The following is a 14,977-nucleotide window of genomic DNA, read 5'->3' as shown; positions in this document are numbered from 1 at the left end:
AAATAAAAGCATACTCCATGTCACACATTAGGTATATCACATTTTAAATTTGAACATCTTGTCAACTAAATAAGGTCACATTATTTCCTTCTATTGCCTTATTTGGATTGTAAGATTCGTACCCTGACATTAGGATATGTGTGTGCTGAAGCTGAATAGCACAGCCTTATATCTTCTTTATAATTCTTCACAGGTCAGCCATTTAAAGTCTCTGAGGAACCTCTGGTTTGACTACTGTCTACTGACAACTTTAACTTGCACTGAACCTGTGAGGTGACTGAGTGGTCAGTGGTTGAACTTGAAGATAGTGGGAAAGATCTTGTTGTGAAGATATTGGACCTGTTCCTTAGTTCTCAGCCTCTCAAATTCAAAGTAAGGGATCTGCAAGGGGAAAGGAGAAAAGGTCTTGTTATTAAGTAGAGACAAAAAATATATATATTTGCCTCTTTTTTATACAGATAAAGGAGAGGGGCGTTGTATTTTTGACCAACTATTTATTGCTTTGAAGGTAAAAAAGGTACAACGTTTAAGTAGAGCGATGTCAAAAATAATAACACTTCAACCAATATAACTGAGTCTTACCAAGAAAATGCTGCAAATTAGCAGTTAAAAAGCTCTAATGCCTAGCTGCAATGATCTAGTTTTACGATGAAGAAGCTGATAACCTTTGACGGGCATACCTGCACCACCTCATAGCCCATCCTGCGAAGGTGTCTCCTCTTCGTGGCTTCCTTCCCCAGCAGGTGTTGCGTGTTGCTGCAGAAACGGTTTTGACCATCTAAACACAGTGCCATCCTACACATTGACAAGACATGAGAAGGATGTAAATAATCTCTTTCTCAGTCGATTGATTAGACAAGTTGTATTTGTATTGGGAAATTACTGTTTACTTTCTCAACCGCTATTTGTCTCAACCACTATGACCGGTCTCTTACCTCTTGTATGTGTGATCCCACTGAGAAAGAGGCAGAACGTATCCCTTCTCATCCAGGCAGATCTCCACGTCTGAATAGAAGAGTGAAACGAGTCACTTGGTTGGATACTTTTGCATTATGAAAGGATTTGTCAGAAAATGCATCTCACCAAGCTAAGCATATAATGTGCTTGACAGATAAAGGTGATACTGATGTTGCGTACCATAACTGGTGGTTCTGTGGTGAAATTAAATTGCTGTATGCCTAATTTTATCATACATTTGAAAGACTTAAATCCTTGTAGCTTACCTATTGTGTATCCAGTAGGAGTAAGGATGCTGGTAGAGAAAAACTTTCCCCCAAGCAGCTGTGTTAGCGGTCCTTTGACATGTTTGTACAGGAGACTCTCCATGGGTGTCTCAAAAGCCTGGTCCACAGAGGAGAACCTCAACACATGGAGGGAGTGTGGCAGTCTGGGACCCTGATGAAGAAGGCACTGAGTAAAATTCATTTATCTTGCCACTTAACCAACTCAATCAGTCTTTTATGAGGAAAATGAAAAGTCATTGCGCATAATTAATTTTTTGGGAAGGTAGTCTTAGTGAGTTAACACTGTGTAAACATTAAAAGCTCTCCTTAAATTGTGTGTTGCTCACCCGGTAGTATGTACACTCCAGTGAGGTGGAGAGGTGGAGCTGTGTCAGTTGTCCCAATGCATTCTTGTCCAATGTCTCCCCCTGTGCTGTGGGACAGACAAGGACAGTTTACATCACAGACATTACATAGCCTATTACATACACACATACTCTGACATGCTAGACATCCACATGCTGTACTTCAGTAGCTTTGGTACTCAACCATGCAGAATTGACACTTTTAGTTCCTCAGGCACCAAATCTGGGAACACCTGATGATTGTACATACCTTGCAGCCTTTGTAGGAAGTACAGGCTGAAAACTTTGGATATGTAGTTGAGCGGAAAGCGTTCCAGGTGGATGCAGGCGTGCAACACCTCAATCAGTGAGCGAGGCTGGAACTGGGAAAACCTTGTTGATAAAATGCTCTCGAGCTTCTTGAACATCTGACTGGAGCACTGAGGAGTCAAATGGAGATTCATTAGAACATGCTGCTTTAATGTCATGCTGTTTTTGCTAATAATTTTTACCTGCAGGACTGGCACTTTTACTTGAGGAGAGAATATGAATTTTTGGGTAAGCTGTATAAATTAACCGTATATATTATACAAAATTAGACATGCATAATTCATCCGGTTTTTGTTCAAGAATGACACATTGCTTTCAAAGCTGATGCATGCTTGCAATTCCAATTCATTGTCTTGATGGAGAGTATGTACAGTACCTGTGGCAGGTAGTTGAGTCTCCCCATGGCAACAATCTGTTTGGCTATCTGAAGGTCAGTGTGCTTCTCAGCATGGCACACAAAGTTCTCAGCCGCAGCTTCAAAGATCAGCTCAGAACGGCACCTCATTTGCAAACAGTACTCCATGACGGTACTGATCAGCTCAGGATCACACTCTCCCAGCCTCCCTGACACACGCAGCACAGCACCTCATGATTATTTTTTCCCCATTCTTAAATTTTTCCTCCCACAGAGTATCACACACATATTCGTGACAGAAACAGAAAAGGTTTGCAGAGAGAAACCTAATCAGACAAGTTTCCCTAAAACTATTCAAAACAGGTAAATCACACCTGGCAGGTGTTTCTCCATAGCAGCCAGGATGTCCTCATGATGCTGTCCCAGTATCATCAGCGCAGAGAGCACCCTGATTATTTCATTGTCGCTGAAAGCTTTAAAGATCCGTGATGCCCTTTGACTCAGCCTCAGTACCAGGGAAATAGCCTGTGAAACAGAATATTAGCATCAGGGTTATTTTCTCTTCACACTCCACATTGCGGGATGGATCCAGTAAGTATGTACATAAACAGTTAGCGTCCACCTGTGGACCCAATTAAAATATGTAAGCAGAAGCTGATTTCATCTCACAAATCAAACAGAAACTGAGAAGTGGCTGCTCTTCTCACCTGTCTCTGCTGTAACTTCACCAGGCACTGCAGAATATTGCTGACTTGACTGGCTCTCAGTCGGTGGACCAGCCTCTGTGTGTGTGTGTGCAAAGTGGACAGCATGAGTGTCTGCTTCTGGCTGGCAGGGTTGTAACTCAGAGCCAGCAGGGAGTAGACTCTGACAGCCTCGCTGGGAGAAACAACTTTCTCCTCCACAGCAGCACCTATGGAGTCCAGGACCTCTGTCACCATCGCTGACTGGCAGCCTTCCAGGGCGTGTGCCACCTCACCCAGGTGGCAGAGCTTTGCCACCATGATGTCCCTGTTGGAGAGGAGCCCCAGGCACTCACTCTTCAGTCTAAGCACCAGAGGGCTGTTAGCCTCCAGGCCAAATTCAGCACATGCTCCGAGTAAAGTGGCTAGTCCCTCTGCCCTGTCGTTGCTGGGGAGGTGTGCCAGCCTGGAGCACAGCTCAGGGATCACATCCCCTTCAAACAGAGACTGAATAGAGACTAGTGCAGCTTCATTGCCCTGTGTTTTGATGTATGGGCTGTATGAAGATAAGTGTGGAGCTGATCCTGACGCTGCTTTAGATGGCATGTGTCTTACAGCCTGGTACACAGTCAGTTCATCCTCTCTTTTCTCTGGCACCGGGATAGGAGCAGAGGCTGCACTCACCTGCTGGACTACTGCTGTGTTTACGTGCATGCTGTGTAAAGAACGCACACCGGTTACGCACGGTTGTTGCGCAACTACAGTTCTGCTGGTAAAATCCACATTCGTGCATCTTGACACTGAACTACAACGAATCAGACCACGATTCAGTGGGAAACACGTTGAGGTCTGCTGACAAGCCGCTCGGACAGAGGAGGAGATACAGGCGATGGACTTCATTGTTGTCTCAGTGATGTAACAGCTCCCTCCTGTCTCAGAACACTGTGAAACAAGAAAAGTCTCTGTCAGTGCATCGTCTGACCTTTAAACACCATGACGTTCACTTTGTAAAGTCAACACACGCGCTAAAACAACAACCAAAAAAACTTTACGACATTGATAAGAAAATGATAAACAAGAAAACTTGGCTGTTGCCAATTTTTGAATGAAAATAACGGAGAGTAACATATTTATATTATTGAAGTCATTACCATGAATTAAACTTGAATTAAATCTCTATAAGAAGCAATTTCAGACTGGGCTGCAGACGACTTACCTTCGGTGGGACAGCAGGATCGTGAAAGGGGGCTGTAGCATGTTACAGAAGTCGCCCTCAGCGTTTGGTAATAGCTTGTGTAAGATTCCATGTGTTTACATGTGCTGCCGCCCTGCGGTCAAAGCGCATACTGCAAGGCTGGCCGCGTCTTATGTACCCAACTGCTTTTTGATTGGTCGAGCCGCGCACCTCCGGATTGGTGAGAGGAAGCATAGGGGGAGTCGGTGCAGACAATGCCATCTTCTCATGGGTGCCATCATCCTTATTGAACAGTAAATCGTTATATTCATTAAAAAAAAAAAAAAAAAAAAACTCCCTCTCCATGATGAGAAGAATTATCATGCAAGAAATTTAAAGTAAAGTAAAGTAAAATAAGATAAAATAAAATAATAGAATGTTTGCAAAATAACTAAAATGCACCATGCTTATTAATTTGCCATCCCTCACGTACACACACAAAATATAAAGTGTGAAGTAACTGCCTATAATCAATCGACATTGTGGTACAAGATACTGATTTCCTCATCTCGGCGTCACTGCTTCTCTGTGTGTGGGTGGAGTGAACTATCTTGTCGTCACTACAAAATCTTTACTCAACACAGTGGTCCTTTGATTTATATCAACAAACCGGACAGGAAGCTGAATCCGCTGAAGCGCGATAACTGGTAACTAGAGAACTTTACTAACAAACTGTTTGTAGTTTCAGCTTCATTCATCTCCAAACATCATCTGACCAACAGCTCCTGTCGCTACGTTAAGTCCATCACAATGCGGTTAGTTAGTGTCACCTGTGTGAATTGATTAGCTAGCTAGCTTGCTAACATTACCTCAATCCGCCCCGTGTCAGACTGATCAAGGTTCCAGGAAATGTGATTTGCGTTTCTCTAAGTTCATTTTATGCAAAGATTTGAAATGCATGCTGAATGTTTTTACAGTTGCAAGATAATCCTAGCTGCCCCATCGACTGACCCTGTGTTTACTTTCTTTACTGATACAGACACATGAAGAGACTGAATCAGTCACAGCTCAGCTCTGGGAGGAGAAGAGACAGAGGACAAGATGAGGAGACAGAGGGAAAAAGAAAGAGAGAAGCTGATGAAGATGAGAGAGGAAGAGCAGGTACTGTCCACTGTGTCCAGGACAAAACTGATCACATTCAAACAGTGTTGGCCTGATTACCAACAAGATCACAAACCAAGCATAATTATAGTGGGATAATATAGTGTTATTGTGTAAATATATTAACACAAATATATGCATTTTTTGTACTGTTTGAAACATCTTCCTATAGTTCAGATCAAATATTTGCCAAATGTCTGGCCTCCAAATGTTTTAAAATGCCTATATGTAGATTAAGTTTCATGCTTTTTATTTATTATTGTTTTGTACCGCCACTACTTAAGAAATACAACTGCACAACTGATTGCAGCTAAACTGTCTGAGAAGTCTGGTAGTAAAGGATTTCACCTTCATTTAATGTGTAGTCTTTTGGCTTTATGTTATTTTCCATAAATTATGGATTACAATTAACTTCATAGCCATTACCAACCTGTGCTTCATCTTAATGAGGCCACAGCATCTGTGCTCAGCTTTGAACAAGTCCCACAAGATGGTGCTATACACAAAGAAACTGACCTACCTTCCAGTTGACGTTGCCTTAGGTCACAGCTGAGCTTAATTTCATCCACATTTAACAGAGGGAACAAGCTATGAGTGGTAATGTTACAGTAACATCGTTCATCTCAGACAGACAGGTCTTCAACATTTCCCTCATTAGTCACATAGAAAATCACAGCTTTTTATTCAGAAATTAAGTGGCCTTTTCTCTGACATGCACTGTGTTCAATATAAGTTCACATGCAAAGTTTGCTTGTGTTAACTATGTAGGTTGTATGAAATCAAGGTCACAGTTAATTAAGTGCAGAATATTTAACAAAATGAAACCCATTTTTTGACGAGCATATACTCTGATACTAGACTTGATGAAGGTCCATACCAGATTGTGCTTCTCTTTTGAGCGCTCTGTGTCCGTGTGCGTGCATGTGTGTGGCTGGTGAGACACAGAGTGTATGAAAGTTGATCCAAAAGTCATCTCCCTCTTTTCCCTCTATCTCCAAGACCATCTGTGTTTGTGTGTGTGTGAGACTGTGTGTGTTACCCATCTGGCTGGTCCCCTCTATCTCTTTGCAAACAAGCGGCAACACCACAAGCCCTCTGGACACAAGTTGGACAGAGAAGAAAGAGTAAAAATACCCAGGGCTTTCAAATGGTGAGCAGGGCAGACCAGATAAGATCTGTTATAATAAAGTTACTGTTCTGCCGGTAATGCTGATGAATCACACTGAATAGTCACTCTTGCTGTGTGTGTGTTGTGTGAGGGAAGTGGAAGATTGAATAAATAATCAGTTTAGATTTAGACTAGAAGACTGAAAACTGAAATATTTACATTTGTGTTTGTGTAGTAAATCTTTAAATAAACAGCATGACTTTCTCAACCAAAAATACATGTTTACAAGCAGTACAAATTCAAACAATACCCACTGTAAACCATAATCATAAATTAAGTCTTGCTAAGTACCTTTTGTATTTCAGCTTGTTGTGACAGAACACACCTTTGAATTTGCATAAAGACAGCGAGCTTCTTTGAGTGCTAGTCAGAGAAACTGGCAGAAGTTTTGGAAACTTACAAAATGTAATTAACACAGTGGAAACACATGCCAGCACACACACTGATCTATGTACCCACAAACACACAGTGTGTGGGAATAACATCACACAGCGCTTTGGCCAAATCTAATCTAATAATCAAACTTCAGCAGTGATGTTATCATTAGTCACAAAATTGTGACGCATTTGGAGAACATGTCTGCTCTGTCCCCGTCTAGCTACAATTATTGCTGCTATTGGATTAAAAACAACGCAGTCCAAATGGTTAACTTTACTGTGAAATTAAGAGAGTGTGGTTCCTTATCAATACCACACTCAAGTGTTTGAAGCTTGACCGAAAATGTTAAATTGGTTGTCTATAGCATCATGTTACAGTTTAAGGACCGTGTTTAGCTTGAGTTCAAATATGAAAAAGATCAAAACATCATATAATCAGTAAAGGACTTATTACGTTGTCACTCCACATCTCAGTGCTCTCTAGAGCTCTGTTTTTGTTTAAAAAGGCTGATTAGCTGCTGAACGGTTGATGTCATAACCTGTAAAAACACTGAATGGGGAACAGTCTGGGTGCCACCTTAAGCAGCAGTTCTCATTATTCTGTCCACCCTTACAAATTAAAGGACGTACAACAAAGCGTACATTCTCTGGGCAGTTATTTAGATCAGTGTCAAAAGTGATGGCTGCTGTCAGTATTAAACTGAAAGGGAGCTACATTAACATTTTTTAAATATACTGTTGGGTGGCTAAATCTGTAGAAATGCCTCATACTTTATTTACAGGTAATAAGTTTTGAATATAAATCTTGTAAATCTGAGGTCCAACAGATGTGTTGTCAGTGTTTTCTCCCTCACAACATTTGCAGAGCTGATTTCAGATTTTTTTCCAAATCCTGCGTTGTTCACATCCATTTCTTACTTCTTTACTGGTGCATTGCTGCATTTCTGCAACACAATCCCTCAGCCCGTGGAACAGTGTGAATCTGTTGGCAAGAATATGAATTGCAATGGTCAAAAACTTAGTAACAACTGACTAGAGCAGTTAAATTAATGCAGAGAAATAAAGCATGAAATATTTGTTTGTGAAATGTAAGAGTGTAAAATTCTACAATAATATAAAATGGCTGTATCTCAACATATTCTTATGTACACTTGAATAAATGTGTTTCAATACATTTCACCGCTGCTGAGTAAAATTCACTATGATTCAATCAAAGCTATCAAATGCAAAGAAAGCTCGAGCACTTCTGTGTAGCCAGAATTTATCTTGTAAATTTATCTTGCGAACTAAGAATGTAAAAGTGTTTCCAATCTTATGTTTTGAATTTGTTTTTTTCTTCATAGTTCTGCCTTTGAGGCAATGAAATAATCCTCTAAAAAGAGGTCACAAAAATCCATTTATAAAAGCATATAAGGACATAAAAGCAAAACTTGCCAAACTTGAGGGCAAACACTTGAGGACGGTGCACAGACACCACAGACTTAAGTGTTTCCTCCTCTACTCTCTGCCTGTGTACAAATATGGCACTGCAGGAGGAGATTCTTGAACAATTCAAATTCCTCTGGCAATTCAAGTGATATAACTTGACTGAGGAAAGATCTGTACCTGGTTCATTGAAACCTCCAGGTTTAACTCCTTATCATTGCCTCTCTGCAGAGTTACCATTTATTCTCCCCTGGTCATCTGGTCGATTCCAAGTGTCTGCAGATTGTTATGATCCAAATAATATGTGTCCAATTACGATGGGGTCACTGAGCCGAAACTAGGCCAACCCTATGAGAGAGAAAAACCAGGATATATCTGCATCACCAAATTATGTAGCTTTTGTTGACAGTTTGCAGCCATTCGCAGTGAGAGACAGTTGCCTGAAACAGGGTTTACTTTCATTACTTGCTGTAACAAGACCATAATTTTGCATAACTTCAACTCCTTCCTCTCTGAAAACAGACTTTCTGCTTCTGGACATGTAAAATCATGTGGCAGCAAGAGGTATCAATATTTTATACTACAACCTCTCTCACACTTTAAGTGTGTGTGTGTGTGTGTGTGTGTGTGTGTGTGTGTGTGTGTGTGTGTGTGTGTGTGTGTGTGTGTGTGTGTGCCAGTTATGAAGGAATTTCATGAACATGCCTTTCTCCTGGGGATTCCAGGGATGACTGTGGTTTGTTTTAAAAAGGTTAGGGCCCTCATGTGTTTCTGATTTAGATCTAATTCAAGTTGTCATATAAAATATTAGCTCCAATGGGATTTCCAATCATTTTTGATCATAATCGCCTGGGAATGTGTTTTGTGGACTTTGCAGTGTGGGCGAGGCATTTTTCTATGGAAACAAAGGGGCGCACGTGTGGCACAGAGAAAGAAAGGGAAAGAGAAGAGAAAGAGGGTGAAAGAGAATCACATCCAGAGATAGGTGGTGCATTCTGGCAGACAGTAGGAATCCATTTCACGCCCAGATGAAAGCAGTGTGAGAGGGGGAATGTGTGTGCAGCGTGTGTATGATAGGTGTGGCGGGACAGGGGTTAGGCCTGTTAGCTTTTCCTGGGTGGAGGAGGGAGGGAGAGAACACTTCATAACCCGGACCAATGCTCTTTCAGTTCAATCAATGACAGACCCAAGGGGAAACCACAAGTTATTACAACAGATTGTTTATGTAGTATTTTTTCTGTACAGATAAGATTTCTCATATGAGATTTTCCAATACACTATGAGACAGTATAATACAGTATTCCAGTATAGTAAATAACAGTATTCACTGTGACACAATGAGTTGTGTGACATAAAAGTGGTTTGGACATAGTCCTTAAGATTCCTCATCTGGGAACCATGAATGTCAAATTCATCAGATACTGAGATACTTCTCAGGATTAATGAAAACTTTATGACTGATTGGGGGCATTAGAGGAAAGGCTACGGGATCACCAATGTTATTATTCACCATGAATTTTTGTACTGAACAGTTGTCAAGATAACTCACTAAAAGCCAAAAATGTCAACCTCACGATGGCACTAGTCAGGGGTTATGAAAGTCAGTAGGATTCATCCTCTGGGGATCATGAATGCCTCAGACTGGGCCAGTCTGACCGACACTGACAGACTTTTGACTGACTGACTTTGACCTCTGTAAAGTTAGGCCACTAGCATAGCTAAAAATGGCTGTCACTGCCTTTTGTTCTTAAATGTATTCTTCAAGGCATTCTTGAATTTAAATGTTCACCATTATATGAAATTTTGGCTTCAAAACAAACAGATCTACACTGCACTGAAACAATATGTGCACTTGACTGGCCAGGTGTGATCGTGTGAAATTATATCAGTGTGAACCAGCGTGAAATTAAATGTGTTTGACTGAACATGCCCATATACAAAGTGCTAGTTTAAAGATGCCAAAGGAAACATGAGGATTATATTAAAAATGTCTGACATGTGCTGTGAGATCAAGTCCAACTTTTGTCATGTCACGAACAAATCCCTGTTTTTGCCCCTGCCATTCTTCTCCACCTCAGCTCCAAAATGTCTTGTAGAGCAAAACTAAGATTATAAGTTTAATGTAATGACTGAAAAATGCACTGCTGGCAGCTCAGAGTGAAGCTCCTGTATCTATCAGGGCGTTCTCCTTTACAACTCTGAACTAAGTCCCTACAGATGTATTATACATGCTGGAAGGACACGTCACATAACTCCACTCTGAGCTATGTGATTAAAACATAACAGTCAGAGAATAAACAACTGAGGGAATACCAGTTAATCACAGAGCTGTTTAAGGTCAACATGGCATCATCATCATCATCATCATCATCATTATGGGAACATGTGAAGGGAGTATGGAGGGACTATACTCAAACTAGAAAATCCTGGTCACAGCTCCTGTGTTGGCAAGCATCTATCCTGCTGTTGTGTCTTTGAGCAAGACACTGAATCTCTTGTTCCCAGCAGTGTTGTTCTGAAGCAAACCGGCAAAGAGGAGATAGTAAACCACTCAGAGGACCACACTGATGGTTTTACCCTATTAACCTCAGATCACTTACACTTTTCTCCTAAAGCACACTGCACATTTTTGTACTGATTTAGTACTGAGCAGTCAGTCACCTGGTTTCAACTCGGTTTAGTATGAAAGCTTAAATTAAAACTGGCATGAAATTGTTCACTGCTTTGAACATATTCTTGCATTGTAATTGTGCGGAAATGACAGTGTAGTCTGTTTCAAGCACAGATCAGTCTCCTGTTTAGTACATTCAAGGAAACTCCAACATTTGAAAGCTGGCTTACAGAATAACATACATGCACACATTCATACAAAATCTACAATTGTTTGTCTGTCTACAGTGAATATAATGTACAGTATCAAAGTATTAAAACACTGAACCCAACAGTGTTCTTGTGGAGGTTAGTCCAGCTCAGTGACTCTGGCCTAGATGCTGATGGTGAAGTATGGGGCTGCACACAATGCACATCATGTACAATATGAATCTATTGTATGTGGGCTGATGGCCATCTGGTTAGGGGCTGTTCAGTGTCTCCTCCCAGCAGGCAACTAAAGCTGTGAGCCAAGACCCCAGGCCCAACACCCTGCCGGACTTTGAAATCAGATCTTTATTGTCCATAAAGCCTCAGCCAAGTATGAAGAATCAGCCCTCCCTAACAAAACACACTCATCCAGCAGAGAGAGGGACAATACGAGAGGGAAATCGGGGGAGAGTGAGACACGGACACATAAAAGGGGAAAGAAGTTGGGGGAAGAAAGAGGGAGTAAGGTGGTTGAAAGATAGATGTGGAGAGAGAACAGCCAGCACAAAGCACAGTACAAGTGTCATGTTTATACTCACAACTATGCTGCAGTTATTTATAGGTTATTGAGATAACTCAATTTTCATAACTTTCTAATTTTGCTGCGGTTGGTCCCAGTTCACATATCAATGCAGCACTCTCCACGGAGTTTGGCTTTCTGTGCTAGAACATCACAGTATGTTCTGGTTCAGGCATTACATGCCAATTATTGTTCAAAGGATATGGACCAAAAAAGTTAATGTTTAGCAGGTCAACATAATTAAGTTAAAAGTCAAGTAAACAAACAAAAGTTTACGTTTTGTATAAATTGAGCAATCATTTTTCAAGTGTATTATTACTTTGTAAGATGGAAACATTTTGAATAGAGCATATGGGAAATGTATTTTTGCTGAAAATGCATTCAACTGTTCATTATTTCTGTAAAGCAGCAGAGGACTAAAGGAGCATGGACACACCTGGAGGAATAGCATACATCACTTTTGAAGAGCTGTGGAAACTAGAAAACAATAGGGTGGATTCAGAGAGGCCTGATCACAAGATAACCAGAGCTGCCCTAGATGGGTTATGAGAGAAGAAGAAAAAAATACCCTCAGTCTGTTCATCTGAGACCAAACGCTGCACAAATAAATCAATGAGCTTCTGGTGACAACGTGAAAAGTATCATGTTTGAATTCGGTGAAGATTGCGTGGCTCAGTGCTAGTGGTGCAGAGATTTACGCAGAGAAAAGTCCGTCTCAGAAAGGTGAATTATGGACTTAGCAGCACAAATGCATTGAATCAAATTATCATCATCTTGTTATTGCAATAATCCTGCAAATCCAGTATTGCCATAATGGGCTCTGCTCACTTATTTGTAGCACTGAGGATAGAAAGTAGCACATGTTCTTCAGTTTAGTAATATAACCCATTGTTAGGAAACTGATCATTGTAATGAGAGCCTACTTAGTAACTACTGCACAACAAGAGGAACTAATGAGTAATTAATGAGTCATTGCTGTTTTGTGGAACTCACTGACTGATTCATAGTTAATCAGAAACTACCTGTGGGGTCTGTATATTGATTCACAGATATTTCAAAAAACAAAAAAAAGTGTTGATGTGTTAAATGTTTTTGTATACCTGCATTTTTTATAATCAGCCATCCACAAGGAAATGGCTGAACAGACTAAATTGAGATAAATGACCAGTTACTCCACCTGTTCCTCTGTGTGTACTGTACAAGTGAGCTCAGACTCCCTCAGTGATCATGTTTTAAATGGGTCTCTGTATTTGCATCTTTCAGCTTATGTTGCCAGACTTACAGTTACAGTTACAGAACAAGACAAATATAATATCTCCATGGCAACACCTGAATTGTGTTGTCAGTAAGCACCAAATCAAACTATCACAGAGGAAGCTGAAAATGTTAGAAAGTTGACCTTGTAACATTGCTGCTCAGCAGACAGCATTTCTTTAAAACTTCAGGTTTGGGGGACGTGTGTGGATATGAGGCCAAAACTGGGACAAGAGATACATTTTCAAACATACCCGCATTAGTGCAGATAAGGTTTGAATAGCGTGGGCAGATTTGAAACTCGTTCCAGTGAATTCCAGTGGATTCATGTGCTTGTGCAGAGCTCTGACATCTGAGACTTGATATTTGGCTCACAAACAGCTTCATATTCGCAAGTGAGGCTGTCAAGAAATAGAACTTAGATGACAGACAAGAGAAAAACACAGATGTCATAACAAGATCATGTAAATATGCTGAAAAAAGTAACATTTGTCTACCTGTAATTCATAAGTAGAAAGGTATTTCTGGATAGCACACAAATGCTCCTTTCCAGCTGACTTTTCATGTCAGCTGTGTTACAATGCTATGATTCTTTGACCGGTATAAAGCTTGAAATTAAATGTGATGAATTACATCAAATAAGCTTCAAGTCCGTACAAGTTGTTGTTCGTGTTGAGGAGAAATGAACAGAGACTGAGTCTGATATGAAGTCGGTTAAAATGCATCATAATCTCTGAAATACCGTGATGTTCTTCGACAGCTAAAATGTAAACTATACAGGATTTAAATGGACCAAATCAAACAAAAACTATGGTGTGTTTAAAATGGATTTGTCTCAAGTTATTTCAACCTTTTCATAAGGCACTGACACACAAAAATATTTAAATGGATGAAAAGTTTGGATAATAAATGGAACCTGCCCCTACACACACTCTTGATGTTCCACTCTTGAGTGAAATATGACTTTATTCTCTTTAGAGTTTTGTGACAAATTTTGGGAGTCAAGACTTTTTCTTTATCGGTTTTGAGTTAGAGGTCACAGTCAGAGATAACTTGAGTGAAGGCATTTTAAAGCCACAGTTATGGTTCATGCATAAGTAAATGGAACCGAGGCCTTCATGTAAGACCGTGGTACTTGGCTGGGTGAGTTCGACTTGTGTTACACTTGTGATTGATTGCATCACTGCAGTGGAACGAAGTCGGGTGTCAGGGCTTTTATGGGCGACCACAGTACAGTGGTGTTGAATTTCAATGGATATGCCCTTGGCCAGACAGGTGATAATACTACCCACCCCCACCCCCGTTACACAAACGTGCCGCGCGCATTTAGAACACTGGTAGTTTATCTTGAGGCAGCTGTTAAACTCTGGCTACTTTTGTGTGCAAAATGGCTGAGATGAAATAACAGTGTTGTCTTTATAACAATGTTCACAAATAGTGGATCGGAAAACAATGTGAGCCAAATAAAAACATGATAAGGCACCCATCCATTGTCTGCTGGCACACATATCAGAAAGGCGCTACCACACCTGTACTGACATCACCTCATTCCATTAGCTCTTATTTCGGGTCCACATAAACACACTGAATGGCAAGTCCGTGTTCCGTGTGTGTGTGTGCGGGTGTGAGTGTGTTTACCCCCTTTCTGCTCTGAGCCGGGTCCTCCTAAAACTAATTGCAGTTTCTTTCTCTCTCCCTCTCTGAGTGACAGCGAGGATTTCGCTTCGCCCGGAGCGACGTCACACCAAGGTGGAAGAAGAAGAGCGCATTTTTCCTCCCTTTATCATCCAAAGAAAACACTTCGACAGACTGTGGCACACAGACGCCTCTACCTGCAGCCGGTGCGCACCGAAACACCGCTTCACCAAGTTCATCAGTGCGTCAGCTCAGAGCGCGTAGAGAACATCCAGCAGCACCAAAGAGACCAAGATTTCTTTTATTTATCTGTCAGGCAGCACTGCTCTCCTCCGTCGTCTTTAATATCATTTCATCGTTTAGAAAAGAGCAGAGATTTCGAGTTTCCTCGCAACCAGCGCTGTTGCGTGCGCTATTCCGCACTCGGAGAGGACTTCACTGCCTTGTCACTTTCTCTTCCCCTCCTCAG

General features: G+C 41.0%; 1 protein-coding gene and 2 long non-coding RNA genes across 3 annotated transcripts in view; 1 reads left to right on the top strand and 2 right to left on the bottom strand.

The window, feature by feature from the left end:
- Window positions 1-80: 80 nt before the first annotated feature.
- On the bottom strand, window positions 81-4,404 carry LOC108902814 (FAST kinase domain-containing protein 3, mitochondrial). The gene is made up of 10 exons (XM_018704810.2): window positions 4,152-4,404; window positions 2,960-3,877; window positions 2,627-2,777; window positions 2,274-2,461; window positions 1,839-2,007; window positions 1,571-1,656; window positions 1,224-1,395; window positions 936-1,005; window positions 681-795; window positions 81-381 (listed from the first exon to the last, which is right to left on the bottom strand). Exons 2-10 carry the CDS (start codon window positions 3,833-3,835, stop codon window positions 286-288), a joined length of 1,923 nt encoding a protein of 640 aa, XP_018560326.1. The 5' UTR covers window positions 3,836-3,877; window positions 4,152-4,404; the 3' UTR covers window positions 81-285.
- Window positions 4,405-4,566: 162 nt separating this feature from the next.
- The window catches only part of LOC127142384 (uncharacterized), a 90,348-nt gene continuing 79,937 nt past the window's right edge, over window positions 4,567-14,977 (top strand). The window contains exons 1-2 of the long non-coding RNA XR_007813074.1: window positions 4,567-4,816; window positions 5,149-5,270. This is a non-coding gene — a long non-coding RNA (uncharacterized LOC127142384). The remainder of the gene's footprint in view (window positions 4,817-5,148; window positions 5,271-14,977) is intronic.
- Window positions 5,331-14,644, bottom strand: LOC108902817 (uncharacterized). The gene is made up of 3 exons (XR_007813076.1): window positions 14,512-14,644; window positions 8,421-8,588; window positions 5,331-7,797 (listed from the first exon to the last, which is right to left on the bottom strand). It is a non-coding gene; the product is annotated as an uncharacterized LOC108902817 (long non-coding RNA).

Source organism: Lates calcarifer, linkage group LG1 (genome assembly GCF_001640805.2).
Source record: "Lates calcarifer isolate ASB-BC8 linkage group LG1, TLL_Latcal_v3, whole genome shotgun sequence".
Taxonomy (NCBI): Eukaryota; Metazoa; Chordata; class Actinopteri; family Centropomidae; genus Lates; species Lates calcarifer.
Note: the sequence above shows the minus strand (reverse complement) of the source record. Positions and strands in the feature narration are given on the sequence as shown.

Excerpts from the sequence above, each read along its gene's own strand:
- LOC108902814 (XM_018704810.2), bottom strand. The coding sequence starts at position 3,835 with ATGAAGTCCATCGCCTGTATCTCCTCCTCTGTCCGAGCGGCTTGTCAG. Across the intron at positions 1,006-1,223 it reads TCCTACTGGATACACAATAG|ACGTGGAGATCTGCCTGGAT; the intron begins GTAAGCTACAAG and ends TCTTCTATTCAG. Across the intron at positions 382-680 it reads TGGGCTATGAGGTGGTGCAG|ATCCCTTACTTTGAATTTGA; the intron begins GTATGCCCGTCA and ends TTCCCCTTGCAG.